Below are 17,507 nucleotides of genomic sequence, written 5' to 3'. Positions count from 1 at the left end.
ATCCCTTGAGCCCTTAATATCTTGAAGATGGAGTTCTAACCACACGAGCAAGTGTAAGAAATTGTATAGGATAACATATATCATTGCATTTCTTATCAATATTTTCTTTCTCATTGTTCTATATATAATTGATTACTTTTCTCACTTATTTGTTTTTTCTTTTCATGATTCTGTATATATCAGGAACTTATACTTTATATTCAGTTTAGCTGTCTTCATCAGGTCTTTTTAAAGTGAATCTTATGCATCATTACTGGAGAGTCACAATGACATACTTCTTAAGTTTATTACCCGAGCCATTCTTCTTTTCCACCCTAGGGCGCCTAACCCGAAGTACCTGATATACTGTTTTTTGATTACCTTATGACATTCGTACCCTAATTTGTTTGTTTGGATCTTCGAACTAAAGGTTAGAAAGTTTATAAGCATAAGTGAACTTAAATCTTTGTTTTGTATCATATTACCTTTGTGAAGAATTTATAGAAAATTTCAGGAAACCATTATGTGTACTGACTCTGCCATTGGGCATAGCTTAGGCTGCATTTTCTGTTTTGTTCCACAATTTTTGGGAAGGTTAGATGCTCTTTGCCTGGATTTTTGGTTACTGGACTTTTGAAGGAAAACAAGGAGTAAAGAGAAAAAGAGTATAATTGATAATTTCAGTTATCTGGTGCATGTGATTTCTCACCTTCCAGAATTTTATAGAGCTTTTGAAATTCCTCTTAACTGAACCTCAATTGATTTGTAGGGACCTTAACCCTTTATATGATGTCACCATCCAAAGGGATTACAAAGAGAAGTACTACATGAAGTTAATGCCTCTTGGCCAGAAATATGCTGAGGTATCAAAAATTTTGAAACTTAAAAAAGCTACCAATTCCACTGCTAACTTGTTTAAATTATACTTGCCAAATTTGTAGCTTCACATTTTTATCTAAGACTATACAGCTTCTGCCCTGGGGAGGCAAGATTACAAGTGAATCTTTGAGATTTTTCTCACCAATTGTGATTTGGAGTATGCTCAATTCAAGCAAATACAAGCACGATGTTCTATTTTCTGCATTCATGGATTACTTTCAGGTATAAAATTTTTGGTTGCTTAGTTTTAGAGTAAGTTAAACATAGCTTAATGATTTAAATATACACTTTAATAACTGTTGAGAACTGGATTGTCAAAGAAGCCTCTGAATATTGTGCTTTCAATGGTTATGCAAATGAGTTTAGAAATTCTTGGAGGAGGGTACCAAATGCACTGGGATTAAAGAATATACAAATAACTTATTGAGCTATATCATATGAAACAATAGTCTTCAGAAGACTGCCATGCGGTCTCTAGAAGTATAAAAGCCTTGATCACATTCACCCCAAAGGTTAAAATCCTTTCTTCCATTGTTAGTGTTACAAAAAGACATACAACTATATTACTAGGGTATCTGTCCATTTAAAAATTTGAGGGAATGTGCTATACGACTTAGTTAATTTTGTGGCATCAATTATTTAAGGATTAAATAATAAATTCTAACTGAATTCTAAGAACTTCGTAACAAAGTTTCAAATCCTATGGGGCAAGGCATTTCAGTTTTTCCATCCCATCTTGACACTTAGGATAGGAGATGTCCCAAGATGTGCTGTCAAATCCTGAGGGGCAAGATGTTTCAGTTTTTCCATCCCATCCTGGCACTTAGGACAGGGGATGTCCCAAGATGTGCTGATTGGGATGCGGGCAATGGTTTGATGATCCTATCTTGACACTTGGGATGGTACCTCATCTTAGTGTCTTGCGAGATGTCCCGTCGAGACTTGAATCCTTGCTTTGTAATAAGTAATTTGGTTGTTTGATTAGTTTAGTTGCTTGCTTGGGCATTTAGATAAAATAAGAAATATGGACCTGCATGACATTTTGAAAAAAATACAGAATGTAGGGCCTTGCCAAAATTGGCTTCCAAATTCTGCCTCCTTTTTTTCCTTGTGGAGGTCATATGTTGTTCCATGAACTACTTGGGCGTACAACAATCCTCAAATAACCAGCTCACCTTTCATCTGATTATGGTGCAGGGTGATAATTAGGATCTGAAGGCAGATTAGAGTTTATGCTAGGTAGATCAAGATTTTGTTATGTGAGCAAATCATGAATGTTCAGAATATCCTAATATTAACTGGTGAAATAAAGTAATATGGTATGTCTATGTCATTCTTGGATTTTAATGAATTGTTGATATGCCCCTTATGAGATTTTGCAGATCTACTTCTTTGTACTACAATTTGTCAAAATCCCATAATGGTCTTTGGGTAGATAACTAATTGCCCTATAATTTACTACCATGTTTAATGATGATTATTAGATTCATGGATATGATTAGGGCACTAAAAAATTCTCTTCTAAAGAAAATAGGTCAATAATAATCTTTCTGCCAAGGCTTTTGGTCTTGGTAATGCTATCGTATCTGATCCATTTAAGTGTTCAACAAGGATTACATGTTGACAATCTATTGCCACTCAACTGCACTATTACATAATTATTATATTATTGGCCTCCAATTCAGACCTTATAATTTGTATCAAAAATATGTATTAAAGAATATAGTTTGCTGATCAAATAGTGGCTTATCCAACCTAATGTGTTGTACTGACCTTCACCGCTAGTGAAGAGTCTATGATGTCGAAAACAGTCTATAGAAGGGAGTCTATAAAGATTTAGGATGGAACGTGTTAGAAATTAGGGGTTGATTGATATGCACAGCGGAAGGATAAAATAAAATTTTCAATTAATCATGTAGCAAAAATATAAAATTAATTTCAGATTAATTATGATGTGAGATCTCATCTTGAATCAACCCTGGATCCCTCGTAGTTATTATCATTAAGAAGATCAGATTTTTACTTTTGCATGGGTATTTCTTCATCACAATCTGATGATCGTGGATATCTTTATGATTCTTTGAAGCTGCACAAGCGTCCGGCTCACACAGGAAAGGTCAAGGATTCTTCCTAATTTGTTTTGATTTTCTTCATAAGAAATCAGCACACAACCTTCTCTTCGTAGCTTTTGATCGTGCTTTAACTTTTAGTCGCTAGATGTCAGAAGGAAGAGAGGAAAAAATTTCCCAAGTCCCCTAACCTTTGGGCGTCCCACCTATGGGCGTGAAAGAGAGAGAGGAAGAGTGTGAGGCGTGGAGAGGGATCTGAATTTTGCTTTCTTTCTTACTTCCACATGCCACATGTTGAAGGCCATATAAATAGGCATGGACTCCACGCCTTGGACTCCTATCTGAAATCTAAGAGTTTTAACCAATTAAAACTCTGATTACATCAGGAGATGGGGTGCAAGATGGACTCCCCTTGGACATGAACTCCTGCCAAACGTGGACAAGGGTGTGCGTGAAGATAGATGGACGGCAATAGCTTTGTTACGTGATGAGTTAAGGGTGCTAAGAGTCTTTTTGTAGATGGAACTCCTTGGCGCCTCCTCCCTTTCCATGTTAAGCTCTTTTAGGCTTGATGATATGGCACGGATAGGAGGGTGTGATGACTCATGGTGCAAAAGGAAGGCTTTGATATGAGATCCAATCTCATACCAATAAAGAGTCCCAATCCCAGAGGCTTTGACCAAATCAAACTTTTGATTTAGTCCAACCCTTTTAATTCCTCAAATCCTTATTTAAGGATTTGAGCTCATGGTGCCCTCTCTCGCTCTCGGCATAATTAATAATTGGGTGCATGCTTAAATCAAGATCAAAATCAAAATCCTTATCGCATAAGGATTCCTAATGGCATGGGGAATCTAGGGTTTAACTGTGCTAGCATGGAAATCTAAAATCCTTTAGGATTTCACAAATCCTAATTCGATTAGGACTTCTCAAGTTCAATCTTAAATTCTTGATCTATCTCCTTTTGTGTGTGATTCCATAGGTTCTATTTTATCTGGTAGTGAGACATATTGTGATCTCCATTACCAGTATCATTTAAATTCTTTTCAATGGATTGGAACCATTTCAACTCAATGAGAATTGTTGATCATCAAAATAATTCTCATGAGTCTCATAATCCATTAGTGATGTCTAGCAGCATGTAGTGGCATTCCAGCAGAATGGAATAGATGAACCTCTAGGTGCAGTTATCGTGTGATACAGTCTTATCGCAAGTCCCGACAAGACGGACGTTATGAAATTTTTTTGTCAAATCTCATCGTTTGTCATATGTCAAATTTATTCGACTAGCCTTTAAGTTTTCACAAATCCTAATTCAATTAGGACTTTTTAAGTCTAATCTTAAATCCTTGACCTATCTCTTTTTGTGTGTAATCTCATAGGTTCTATTCTGTTTGGTAGTGAGGTATATTATGATCTCCATCATCAATATCATTAAAATTTCTTTCAATAGATTGGAACAATTTCAACTCAATGAGAATTATTGATCATCAAAATAATTTTCATGAATCTCACAATTCATTAGTGATGCCAGCAGCATGTAGTGGCATTCCAGCAGAATTGAATAGGTGAATCTTTAGGTGCAGTTACCGTGTGATACAATCCTTTTATCACGAGTCCTGACAAGATGGAGGTTATGGAATTTCTCATCAAATTCCATCATATGTCATATATCAAATTTATTCGACTCGAGTTTTTGATATGAAAATTATGAAAATTCTTTTCATTATTCATACTGTCCTGATCAAAGTCTTCTGAACTCGATCTCATAAATCACATAGAACTATCTTCTTTATCTACTAAGGTCGATGGATTCCATATAAGCATACATCCTAATCCTACAATGAACCTACTGCAGCCAACATGCACCGCAAGGATCCATATGGTTAGGAGATCAAGTATATATGCAGTCAAACTACAGCAACTTCATTGTGAATAGTCGAGGCACCGTAGATCAAAAGATTAGTCACACTACTGCAGCATTGAGTAAGTCACTGACGAGTGAGTAGACATCCAAGTGACTTCTTGTATTGGTCATATTCGGTATCTTTATTCTCTAACAACCAACTACATTTTCACTTTAGTATCTCCATACTGTAGACTCAAGGCTCATCTATCCTAAAAGGGAAGTGATTTGTACACTAATCTATCCGGATCAATCACCGTTTTCGTGATGATCCATCGATTAGAAGTATTTAGGAATTAATCACTAATGACACATGTCTCAAATTCTTAATTCTTGAGAATGTGTTATCATATTATTAAATCCTTAGATAATTCATGGACACATAAATAACATAAATAAAAATAAATAATCCAATATTATAGATATCAAATATAAAATTATGTCCTAGCATAAATATATGTCAGTCTGATTGGCTTCTTGGATATATATCTAACAATCTTCCACTTGTACTAAAGCCAATCAGTCATATACCTGAGCCTTATCTTTTCAAGATGTGCTTCAGTCTTCAGCTGGCTAAGTGGTTTAGTCAGTGGGTCTGTTGTGTTATCTGCGGAGTCTATTCTTTGTACCTTGATATATTTCTTTTTGAGATAGTCACGAATAATGTGAAATCGTTATTCTGTGTGCTTGAATTTCTAGTGAGATCTAGGATCGTTAGCTAGAGCTATGGCGTCATTGTTGTCGCAGTACAGTATCACGACATCTGATGATATTATATCGAGTTTTGCAATAAACTTCTGGAATTAAAAGGCTTTTTTTACAGTCTCAGAAGCAGCGATGTACTCGACTTCTATAATGAAATTTGTATGATCGATTGTTTGGAACTCTTCTAATTCATCGAACCTCCATTGCATAATAAAACACATTCTGATGTAGACTCTCCATCATCAACATCAGACAAGTCTAAATCTGTAAATCCTTATATCCTTAACTCTGATCTTTTAAAGACCAAAAATATACCCTAAGTTTTTTCGAGTACTTAAGAATGTTCTTCACAGCTATCCAGTGCTCTTCATCTGAATTCAACTAATATCTGTTCATGACACTCATAGCAAAGGCTATATCAGATCATGTATATAGCATGGTATACATGAGGCTCCCTATAGCTGAAGCATGAGGGATCTAGCTCATGTACTGAATCTCTTCAGATGTGTTGGGACATCTTTTGGAGAGATGTATTCCATGCTAAGGGTAGCAATCCCCTCTTGGAGTTTTCTATGTTGAATTTTTTCAGCACCTCCTCTATGTACACCTTCTGCGAGATGGCAAGCATCCTCTTAGATTTATTTCTATAGATTTTTATTCTCAAAATATAGGATGCTTTTTCAAGATCTTTTATAGAGAATTCTTTAGACAACTATATCCTAATCGCAGTTAGCATGAGAACATCATTCCCAATCAGAAGGATATCATCCATGTATAATACGAGAAATGTGACAGCATTCTCATTAATCTTATAAACATGACTCATCATTTTTGATGAAATCAAATAATTTGATCACATTGTTGAAACAAGTATTCTAACTTCGAGATACTTGCTTCAGTTCATATATAGACCTTTGCAGCTTGCATACCTTGTGACTTTGGTCACTGAAAGTGAAATCCAAAGACTGCTCTATATAGATATCTTTCTTAATATATTCATTCAGAAAAGTAGTTTTCACATCTATTTATCAGATTCATAATCATGATATGCCGTAATAGCAAGCGGTGTCTGGATGGACTTTAGTATAGCCATAGGCGAAAAAATCTCCTGATAGTCAATGCCTTCGCGTTGATTATAATCTTTCGCTACTAGCTTTATCTTGTAGATCTCCATTTTTTCATCCAAATCTATCTTTCTTTTGTACATCCATTTGTATCCAATATGTACTATACCTTCTGGTGGATCCATTAAGGTCCAGACTTGATTGGAATGCATCGAGTCAACTTTTGACTTCATGACTTTCAATTACTTCTCGAAGTTGATGTCTGACATCGTCTGTTATAGGTTTTGGGATCATTTTCATATTCTCTATCTCACATGAGGAACATTTTTTCTATTTTCTTTGTCAGAATATCTAAGTATCTTTTCGAAGGAGGAAAATCCTATTCGATCTATGAGGTGAAAGAGGAAGTGCATGTATTGGCTCAACTTGAATAGGCTCTGTAGGTTTTATGACTCGTTGCTCTTCAGAGATTTTCTCTTCGAGCTCAATTTTTTTTACTACCTTTATTTTAGATAAATTATTTTTTCAAGAAGATAGCATGTCGGTTCACAACTATATTGTGGTCCTCTGAGAAGTAAAAGTAGTATCCAATATACTCTTTAAAATATCCAATGAAACGAGTCCTATAGGACTTAGCCTCTAACTTGTGCGTCTGTAGTCGCTTGATATGGACTGGACATTCTCAAATTTGATATGATCAAGACTTGATTTCTTACCATACCATATCTCATATGGTGTAGTAGGAATTGATTTAGAGAAAATTCTGTTCAATAGGTAAATAGAAGTTAGCAAAATATATCCCTAAAGGAAGATTCGTGAAGCTCATCATAGATCGAACCATATCTAATAGGATTCGATTCCTCCGCTCCGACATCTCGTTTCATTAAGGTGTTCTTGAAAGAGTTCATAGTGAGATTATGCCATTTATCTTGAGATAGTTTAGAAACTCTTATTAAGATATTCACCTTCTCTATCTGATCGAAGAATCTTGAGAGATTTTTCAGTTGTTTTTTTATCTCATATCTAAACTTTTTAAACTTTTCAAAGGCTTCAGATTTGTATCTCACACATCCGATACCGTGAATAATCATCAGTAAAAATAATGAAATAAAGATAACCACTCTTGACCTGCACATTGAATGAGCTGTACACATCAATGTGCATTAAGGCAAGTATCTTAGTGGTCCTCTCCATTTGTCCTACCAAAGATTGTTTAGTTAATTTTTCTTGAATACAGGATTCACAAATTGGATAGGATATTAGCCAAGAAGCCCATCTTTCTTCGATCTGTTTATCCTATTCTCTTCAATATGACTAATCTTGAGGTGCCATATATATTTTAGGTTCATCTTATTTATGGATCTCTTAGATCCTACGACACTCATTACTTGCTCAGAAACATTTACAGATGCATCCATATGCAAGTGATATGTTTCACATGCAGGTCTGATGCATTTTCCAAAGGTGTCCTTCTTCAGGAACTCTAAGTATATGGGACAATTTCTTTTCCAATGGCCATCGATATTGCAGTGGAAACACTTTTTCTTGCCAGCAATCTTCTTTTTAGGAACTTTCATTCTTGGCTTGCTCTTGTTCTTGTGCTTCTTCACGGTCTTCTTCTTCCAATTAGACTTTCTATTGGTAGAAGTAGTCTGCTCCACAATGAGAACCATATCCCTTGAACTCTTCAAGGCCCCTTCAATAGTTACCAACATGTTTAACAATTTGGCTAAGATGTAGTTGATCTTATTTATATGATAATTTACTATAAACTGTTCATACGAATAAGGAAGGGATTGTAGGATCAAATCTATTTGTAATTTTTTATGCATCTCATGCTGAACTTCTCAAGCTTCTTTAAGTCCTTGATCATTGTCAAATAATGATCATGGACAGACTACCCTTTGATCAACCGTCGGATGGTTTGATAGTATGGGGATATCTTGGTCGAGAGCTTAGTTTAATTTCTTGAAACTTAAACTTATTTTAGGTTCCTGAGCTAGTCTCTATAATTAGGTCCGGTTAGACTATTGGTTTCAAGAATGTGAGCGAGAGGGTTAGAAGTTGATTTTTTGTTCTTACAGAGAGTAAAGATTCTAGTTAGATTTTTGTGTTTTGAAACATTTATTTTAAGATTATTTTTAAAAACAAACGTGGCTCCCACTATTTTTTCGAATCTCGTACACATTGGATAGAGAAATGGAAGCCCTTCGCAATTAGGATTTTCAGTGGATATTGCAGTCTCACCAATTTCGGTACCACCTCACCTAACAATTATTGTGATACACAAATCAATGAGTGGACAACTCTTGTCCAATGCTTCTCCAGCAAGTTGCAGCCATCTTCAATCTTTAAGTCATTAGGTCTCATCTGACAGTTATTGATCTCATTCCTTAGTTAAGTCAGATCCACGGTTCAACGTATGGGCACAGTCGTCATTGGGTCCCTTATCTGATAATTTTTGGGCCCAACCTCATTTTTATCCTACAGCATCTCATGCTAATAGAGTGATTGCGTCTTTCCGATGCAACTGAATCACTGTGATCAGTCGAGAACAATTAATATCAGTAGGATGTCCGTACATCTACAACGGTGGAAGACTACTTGACTTAATATAGTTTGAGGAGTTTTAATTCAAGTCTCAAATCATGGTTATTTACATTTAATGCAAATAAAAGTCCGCAAAACATAAACAATAAGATTGGTGATGATCATGGATCCAAGGGATTTGGACTTGAGCCAAATCGGAGTCTATGGGTCAAAGGTACAAGCACATGCACGTCAATTGATTTGATCATCTTCAATTTCTTGAATCGATTCGAAGCACATCCTCAATCTCATCACGATCAACACCTTGATCTAGCCTCAACCAATTGCTCGACTCGATCTGTGCTTGTTGTGTGCTTTAGGCTTGCAATCGATTAACCATTGACGTGCAATTAATCACATAATACAACCCATAAGATATATACCACAAAAATTAATTACAACCCTTGATCATATGAGACTCGCAAGTCTCCAAATTACATAGATATATTGATGCTCGCAGGCACTCAAAAATAAAAGCCTTTTGCATGTACACGAGATCCACAAACATGATACATCATAGAGATTATGAAAGGGTCGCAATCCTATGATCATCATCACATGTATCTCATACATGAAAAATAGAAAATTTCAGATTTGGGTATTAGGCTGATCGTTTAACATGGATTCGAATAGATATTATGTGATCTTATCATTACAACTTTCTGATCTTATCGACTATCGATATTGGCTTATCAAATCAGCCAACAAGATTAGATTTCACCTTTTCCAAATCTCGTTAAATGATCCATAAATCGTCATGTTCATGATCTTGTCTCCTTGTGATCAATCACAAAAAGATTTCATGAAAACAGCAATGAAATATGATCTACAATACCTAAGTCAGCAATCTAATCTTAAAACATATGAGGATGGCTTTGATATCACTGTTAAAAATTAGAGGTTGATTGATATCCACAGTGAAAGGATAAAATAAAATTTTTAATTAATCATGCAGTGAAAAAATAAAATTAGTTTCAGATAATTATGATGTGAGATCCCATTTCGAATCAACCTCGGATCCATCATAGTTATTAAGATTAAGAAGAAGATCAGATCTTCACCTTTGTGAGGGTTCTTCACCGCAATTTGATGATCGTGGATGTCTCCATGATTTTTTGAAGCCACACAAGCATTTGACCTCTATAGGTATCCATATAGGAAAGGTCAAGGATTCTTTTCAATTTGTTTTGATTTTCTTCACAAGGAAATCAGCACATAGCCTTCTCTTCGCAGTCTTAGATCGTGCTCCAACTTTTGGTCGCTAGATGCCGAAAGGAAGAGAGAAAAATTTTCCAAGTCACCCAACCTTTGGGCATCCCACCTATGGGCATGAGAGAGAGAGAGAGAGGAAGAGCATGAGGCATGGAGAGGGATCTGGATTTTGCTTTCTTTCTTACTTCCACATGCCATATGTTGAAGCCCATATAAATAGGTATGGACTCCATGCCTTGGATTCCTACATGAAATCTAAGAGGTTTAACCAATTAAAACTCTGATTACATCAGGAGATGGGGTGCAAGATGGACTCCCCTTGGGTGTGAACTCCTGCCAAATGTGGACAAGGGCGTCGTGAAGATAGATGGGTGGCAATAGCTTTGTTACGTGATGAGTCAAGGGTGCTAAGAGTCCTTCTGTAGATGGAACTCCTTGGTGCCTCCGCCTTTTCCACGTTAAGCTCTTTTAGGCGTGATGACATGGCATGGATAGGAGGGTGATGACTCATGGTGCAAAAGGAAAACTTTGATATGAGATCCAATCTCATACCAATAAGGAGTCCCAGTTCCACAAGGTTTTGACCAAATTAAATCTTTTGATTTAGTCCAACCCTTTTAATTTCTCAAATCTTTATTTGAGGACTCAAGCTCATGATGCCCTTTCTCTCTCTCTTGGCATAATTAATAATTGGGTGCGTGCTCAAATCAAGATCACAATCAAAATTCTTATCGCATAAGAATTTCTAATGGTACGGAGAATCTAGGGTTTAATCATGTGCTAGCATGAAAATCCAAAATCCTTTAGGATTTCATAAATTCTAATTCAATTAGGACTTCTCAAGCCAAATCTTAAATTCTTGACCTATTCTCTTTTATGTGTGATCTATAGGTTTTATTCTATCTAGTGGTGAGACATGTTGTGATCTCCATCACCAATATCATTGAAATTTTTTTCAATGGATTGGAACAATTCTAACTCAATGAGAATTATTGATTATCGAAATAATTCTCATGAGTCTCACAATCCACCAGTGACGCTTAGTAGCATGTAGTAGCATTCCAGCAAAATAGAATAGGTGAATCTCTAGATGCAGTTATCGTGTGATACAGTTCTATCGCGAGTCCTGACAAGATGGAGATTATGAAATTTTTCGTCAAATCTCATTGTCTGTTATTTGTCAAATTTATTTGATTCGAGTTTCTGATATGAAAATTATGGAAACTCTTTCCACTATTCACATTGCCCTGATCAAGATTTTCTGAACTCGGTCTTATAAATCACATAGAACTATCTCTCTTATCTATTAAGGCCGATGGATTCCATATAAGTGTACATCCTAATCCTACAATGAACTTATTGCAGCCAACATGCACCGCAAAGATCCATATGGCTAGAAGATCAAGTATATGTGTAGTCAAACTATAGCAACTTTATTATAAATAGTCGAGGTGCCGTAGGTTAAAGGATTAGTTACGCTACTGCAGCATCGAGCAAGTCACTGACGAGTAAATAGACGTCCAAGTGACTTCTCGTATTGGTCACGCACGGTATCATTGTTCTTTAACAATCATCTGTACTCTCGCTCCAGTGTCTCTATACTGTAAACTCAAGACTCGTCTACTCTAAAAGAAAAATGATCCGTGCACCAATCTATCCGGATCAATCACCGTCCTCGTAATGATCCATCGATCGGGAGAATTTAGAAATTAATCATCAATGACACATGCTTCAAATTCTCAACTCTTGAGAATATGTGTTATTATCTTATTAATTCTTTAGACAATCATGAACACATAAGTAACATGAATGGAATAATTAACTCAATATCATAGATATCAAATATAAAATTATGTCATAGAATAAATATATGTGTCAGTTTGATTGGCTTCTAGGCATACATTTAACAGTACGTGACGTATAGGTTGCTGGAAAATTTAAGTCAGACCTAAGTTTTATAAAAATTGAAACACAAGAATAATAATGGATGTCCCGGTGAATATAAAGAATATGAAACTAGGGTTGAATCAAGGAATTGAAGGGTTTGGTGTGCTAATTAAATTTAATTCCTTGCTGTCCATCCTGGTTTAAGTCTTTTTCTTTAATTCAAGGTGAACTCTATAGGAAACAGAAAGTGATTGCCTAGAATCTGGCCTAAGGTTTTGGGGTTTAGGTTTCAATGGGTCGACTGAGATGTAAAATAAAAGAAACAAATGATTCAAAGAGGCTACTGCACAGATGATTTTTTTTGCAACGAGGATTAAAGCTTAATGGGGGCTGGTTTGGAATTAATATATTTAAGTTACAGGTTTAATATTCGAAGGAGAACAGGGAAAAATAAATGAGATTTAGAAGAAAATGGAGAATTACAAAATTAAAATAGAGGACCTAAGGAAGGAAAAGGAGGAGACCTTGTTGGGACCCAGGGACCACACTAGGCATACAAACTATAGGCAGAATCACACCAAAAGAACTATTGAACTTCTCAAAAAATCCAAGGCCAAGCTGTATTTATGAATACAGAGTTGGTGGTTACATGATACCAGTTAACTAGGAAAGAAGATACAAAAAATAGAACTAATCTAGTCTCCTCATCACTTGAGGTGATGAGTTGCTAGGATTTATGTTATTAGGAGGTTGGCTTCTTGTGGGTTCCATTGAGTGGCATCAAAGGCATGCATGGATTGGAGAATTCTTTCTTGCTTTTGTTTTTTTAAGAATCCAAAGAGGAGACGGTAAGCTGTGTTCACGATCCTCTTTGATCCCGTCTATTTTATCTATTGTAAGAACAGACCCTTACTTGGACATCTTTTGCAAATGAGAGCTCTCATATTTGGTCACTTCTTGTCATAGAGTCCTTTAAATTCCATGGCACAGTAAACTCTTTACGTGGCTAATACTGTAGCATCAGGTTCGCACTACCATGCTTTGAACAGCACCTCTTTTCTTTTCTTCTTCCATCTTTATTTCTTACTCTTGCTTCTTCAACTAATTATGTAGGCTGATTGTTAATTATTTGATAAATCAAAATGGAAGCTGCTCTTACATCACTTTGTGTAGATGAAAAGTAAAATCATCAGTCGACACCATACAGGTGAGCACTGTACTCTCAACCACAATCATGATGCTAATAGAAACAAACATCTGGTTTTCAATTTTTCTTATTTTGACCAAAAGTCAAAACACCTAGCACCTTACATGACTTGTTTGAATCCTCTTGAATAGAACAACTCAACTGTAAAAAACCAAGCATATAATAGGTATATATACATTATTCAAATTTATATAGAAGTCTAAGAAGGATGACTAAAGCTGGCTCTTTAAGGCACCACCTCTTATTATTACTGAATATACAAACTTGCTCTAGTTGTGTAAAAGAGCTTGCAAAGCTTAGTAATGGTTTCTCAGAGATTTAGAGTCTACGTGCAGCAGCGCACAAACAAACATCTAGGCCTTCAGATTGACTAAAGCAATTTTGGGTTGAGAGACTTTTAGACACATGAGAGCATTTTAGCATCTCATTAGTAATCTATAGCTTGATTTTCAGATTATTTATAGTTTGTGAACTGATAAGTATAGCTTTTGTTATTCTGAACCTTTTTGTGGGAGTTGAATGTTTCTTTTGCCATTAGACTAAAGAATTCTGGCCTTTTCTTTTTAAAGATGTAGAGACCTGGGCCTATATAAACATCTGCCCACTCTTTAGGATTTTATGTTGATAAACTGCATTTTCTCATGAATGGATATAACTCTTCATTCCTTACTGTGCATGTGAGGCGTGAGAGTGGATGTGAGGCCTAGGACTGTCTTGGTAGCACCTATTCATCCATATCTTCTGCTTCTTTACTTCTTTCTGTTATTTTTCTCAATCCCTTCCCTCTATGCTTTGCCATATAGGGATTGATACCTTACTTCTAATAGAGATAACCAAATACTTGATGAATCTCTAAGTTCTATATGAGTCAAGCACTGATTCGGTCCTGAATCTCTAAATAAGCTTCCATAGGTTCTTTTTCTGGTTCCAACTCAAAACCCAGTTGAAACGTATTAGAGTTGTATTTTTTTTTGGTACATATTGACCTAATTTGTTTAAATGGATTCTGGTTCAACAATTAATTATCAGTGACTCTTGGTTGAAACAATCTGATATGCATTGCCATTGTGACAGCTATTGTAAATTATGAAGTCAATTCTGCATGTTGTATGCTATTAGTTTGAGTTTATGCTAATTTATTGGTTGATTGATGCATTATTTAAGCTTGATGCACTACACTAATTAAATCTATTCTTGTATAGGAAATAAAATTTGACCTCATATCAGTTGCTAATTTTCTACCAGATTCTCATGTTTGGAGGAGACCTTTTTGTTTGTTCCCTTAACTAATCTCTTTAACAATAGCTAGCTATATGTGGAGATTATTTGGTGCTGCAACTGATTTTATACACATAACAGACATGGCTTGAGTTGATGGATCAAGCAGTGGAAGAGACGGATGCGCTGAAGATCCTTCGTAATTGCGAAGCACAGCATAAATATCTTACATGGAGAGCAGAAAAGGTATTTTGGTTTCTTAATGCTTAACTCTTCAAAAACATGTGCCATGTCAAATAGCTAAAGATGAAAAAAAAAAGAATCACTTTTCTTTGGACTCCTGCTTTTTGAATCCCTTAAGCAGGAAATAGATTACAACTTGCTTCAAACCAGGAATTGTTTGTTGGGCACTGGAAGGAAACTACTATTGACCTAGAAGCTTTTTTAGAATTTTTTTTTCTTCCGGCCCCGCGCATGAGCCAATCACCGCAGGCGGTGCGCGCAGTTGTGCACCACCCGAGGTGCACCAAGAATTTCACAAGCTTTTTTGTTAAAGATTTTGAAGACCACAAGTTACAAGCACCTTATCGCTGTTTTTTTGTGCATTTTCATCTTCTCAGAATTTACCTCCAACTTTTTGTGTTGCACCTCATCTGATTGTTCTTGAAAAATGGATCAGTATCTGCTAATTTAATAATGAGTTTGGCTAACATATGATCATATGTCAGGATCCTGGGCATCCAATTTTGAAGAGGCTGATTGGAGAGAAACTTGCTAGGGTACCTTTCTAAAATTAAATTCAAGTGTTCAGAGCCTTTCAAGTATTTTAAAGCATGGTTTTCATTCAGCTTTTTCTCATCCTTTGTGGCGCTCAGGATTTGCTGAGGCACTTTCTCTTTGAGGGAGTTGATACACTGGGAACCAGGACATTCTTGGATTACTTCCCTGAGTATAGATGTAAGGATGGGTCAATAAATCAGAAACGCAGTATCATTGGGAAGTCTTATGAAACTCGCCCCTGGGATGCAAGAGGGGAATTTATTGGTAATGAGGCTGGATAACATTTTCATTCTTACATGTACATTATTTGCCCTTTTTATTTACTAGCAGAAAAAAAATCAGTGTAGATCTCTCTCTCTCTCTCGTGGTATCTAATACATTTGCAGCAGAAATTTAGTCACAGTTTTCTAGATAAGAATTTTTCAGGCGTTATCACTTTGTTTAGTTTCTGAATCGGCTCCATACTTGCCCATTGTAAGGCAGATCGTGATTACTCATTTTCTTTCTCTAGCTCAATTGAAACAAAAAGTCATGGTTAACTTAGGCCTAACTGTAGGAGTTGAAATTTGCAGACACTAGACCTTGCTCTCACTGTGGCTCTATGCTCAAAATTTTTGGTGGCCTGAAATTTGTGAAATGTCTTGCGATGTGTTAACGCGATTGCTCATGATATACCCTGTAGAATCTGTAACAAGAACATGGTATTATGTTTTTGACATGTACTTCGAATGGCTGTGAATAGGAAGATTTCCAAGCATTTTAGGAGTGGCGGACATATTAAGTGTATTGTTAGGATATACCGACCGACGACCCTGACGGATGATCCCGACGGACGACTCCGACGGACGATCCCGACCAACCCCGCTCACGCCGATCCATCATCGGGCCTATATGACCGACGCCCGACTTTGCCGACCGATCAACGGCTGTCGATTGACCAATCAACGGTTGCCGACTGACTGATGATACGTCGGTCGGACGGGTCTTTTCTTCTCTCCCGATCGGCTGCACTATGGAGATCGATGTCCGACTCCTGCGACGTGTCCGACTGACTGTCGGAGGGGCTCCAAATTTTCATCCGACGCCCCTCAACTGGCCACCGACCTATGGTCGGTCGGCTCCTCCAAACGCCGTACGATTGTCAGAAACTATCGGCACTGCTGTCTAGGGGTATTATCCCACCTAAGGCATGGGTCAACTCTAGCGATTTGACAGTCCCACGGTGATTTGACACCCTTACGGCGACTCTGACAGTCTTCAGTGAGTTGACAATTCTTCAATTGTCCGCGTCATTAATGACGGCGCCATACCACGCTCCATTATATATATCGGGGAAGGCAACAGTGCTAGAGGTCTCCTCCAAGAAAAATGCTCAGGCTCTCCCTCTCTCTCTCTCCTTCTCTCTGTAGAGCTCCTTGTCTCCTTTTTACTGTTGCCTAGTCTCCTCTCTGACTTGACCGTCGGAGGGTCCCCATCGGAGCCGCCTTCGGTCAGCGTAGACTTTCTTTTGCAGGCGCTCGTTCCCGGCGACCAGACGACGAGGGGATTGGCCGCAACAGATTGGCGCGCCAGGTAGGGGGTACACGTACAGGACGCTACAGGTTCTCGTACGGTACACTATCCCCACGAAATTTGATCGAGGGTCACTGGATCGGCGAGGCGCTCTTCCCATCGGAAAGAGGCCTCCCCTCCACCCTCTATGGCGGAGCCCAGCTCTCCGCGTCCCGCGGTGATCGCGGAGGCACAGATCGCGGCAATAGTTCGGCAGATGATCGTGCTGACAGATGCGGTCAAAAGCCTTCAGCAACAACCGATCCGGCTCCCGCCTTCATCGGGCAAGCAATCGGCGGCACGTCCGATACCCTCCAGGAGCAGCCGCCGACGCCCGCACTGATCGCCGTCGCCTTCTCCGGAGCCTCTGTCACGCAGCTCCCACCGGAAGGAGGAGCGCCCACGGTGTGACGTCCGTCGGTCTCGACGGCCCTCCCCTTCCCAACTGGAACGAGCAAGGA

At 37.5% G+C, this 17,507-nt stretch overlaps 1 protein-coding gene across 4 annotated transcripts in view; it reads left to right on the top strand.

Moving 5' to 3' along the window:
* The window catches only part of LOC105047124 (phytochromobilin:ferredoxin oxidoreductase, chloroplastic), a 34,883-nt gene extending 18,986 nt beyond the window's left edge, over nt 1-15,897 (top strand). For 2 of the 4 annotated variants that reach the window (XM_073257913.1, XM_010925935.3), the window contains 5 exons: nt 749-842; nt 940-1,080; nt 14,857-14,961; nt 15,444-15,494; nt 15,591-15,897. In XM_073257913.1, coding sequence (XP_073114014.1) covers nt 749-842; nt 940-1,080; nt 14,857-14,961; nt 15,444-15,494; nt 15,591-15,776 — 577 coding nt within the window. In that variant the 3' untranslated portion in view covers nt 15,777-15,897. The remainder of the gene's footprint in view (nt 1-748; nt 843-939; nt 1,081-14,856; nt 14,962-15,443; nt 15,495-15,590) is intronic. The other 2 variants (XM_010925936.4, XM_010925937.3) reach the window with 2 other exon arrangements.
* Nucleotides 15,898-17,507: the final 1,610 nt, after the last annotated feature.

Source organism: Elaeis guineensis, chromosome 5 (assembly GCF_000442705.2).
Source record: "Elaeis guineensis isolate ETL-2024a chromosome 5, EG11, whole genome shotgun sequence".
NCBI lineage: Eukaryota > Viridiplantae > Streptophyta > Magnoliopsida > Arecales > Arecaceae > Elaeis > Elaeis guineensis.
The sequence above is the reverse complement of the archived record's forward strand: the minus strand, read 5'-3'. Positions and strand labels throughout refer to the sequence as shown.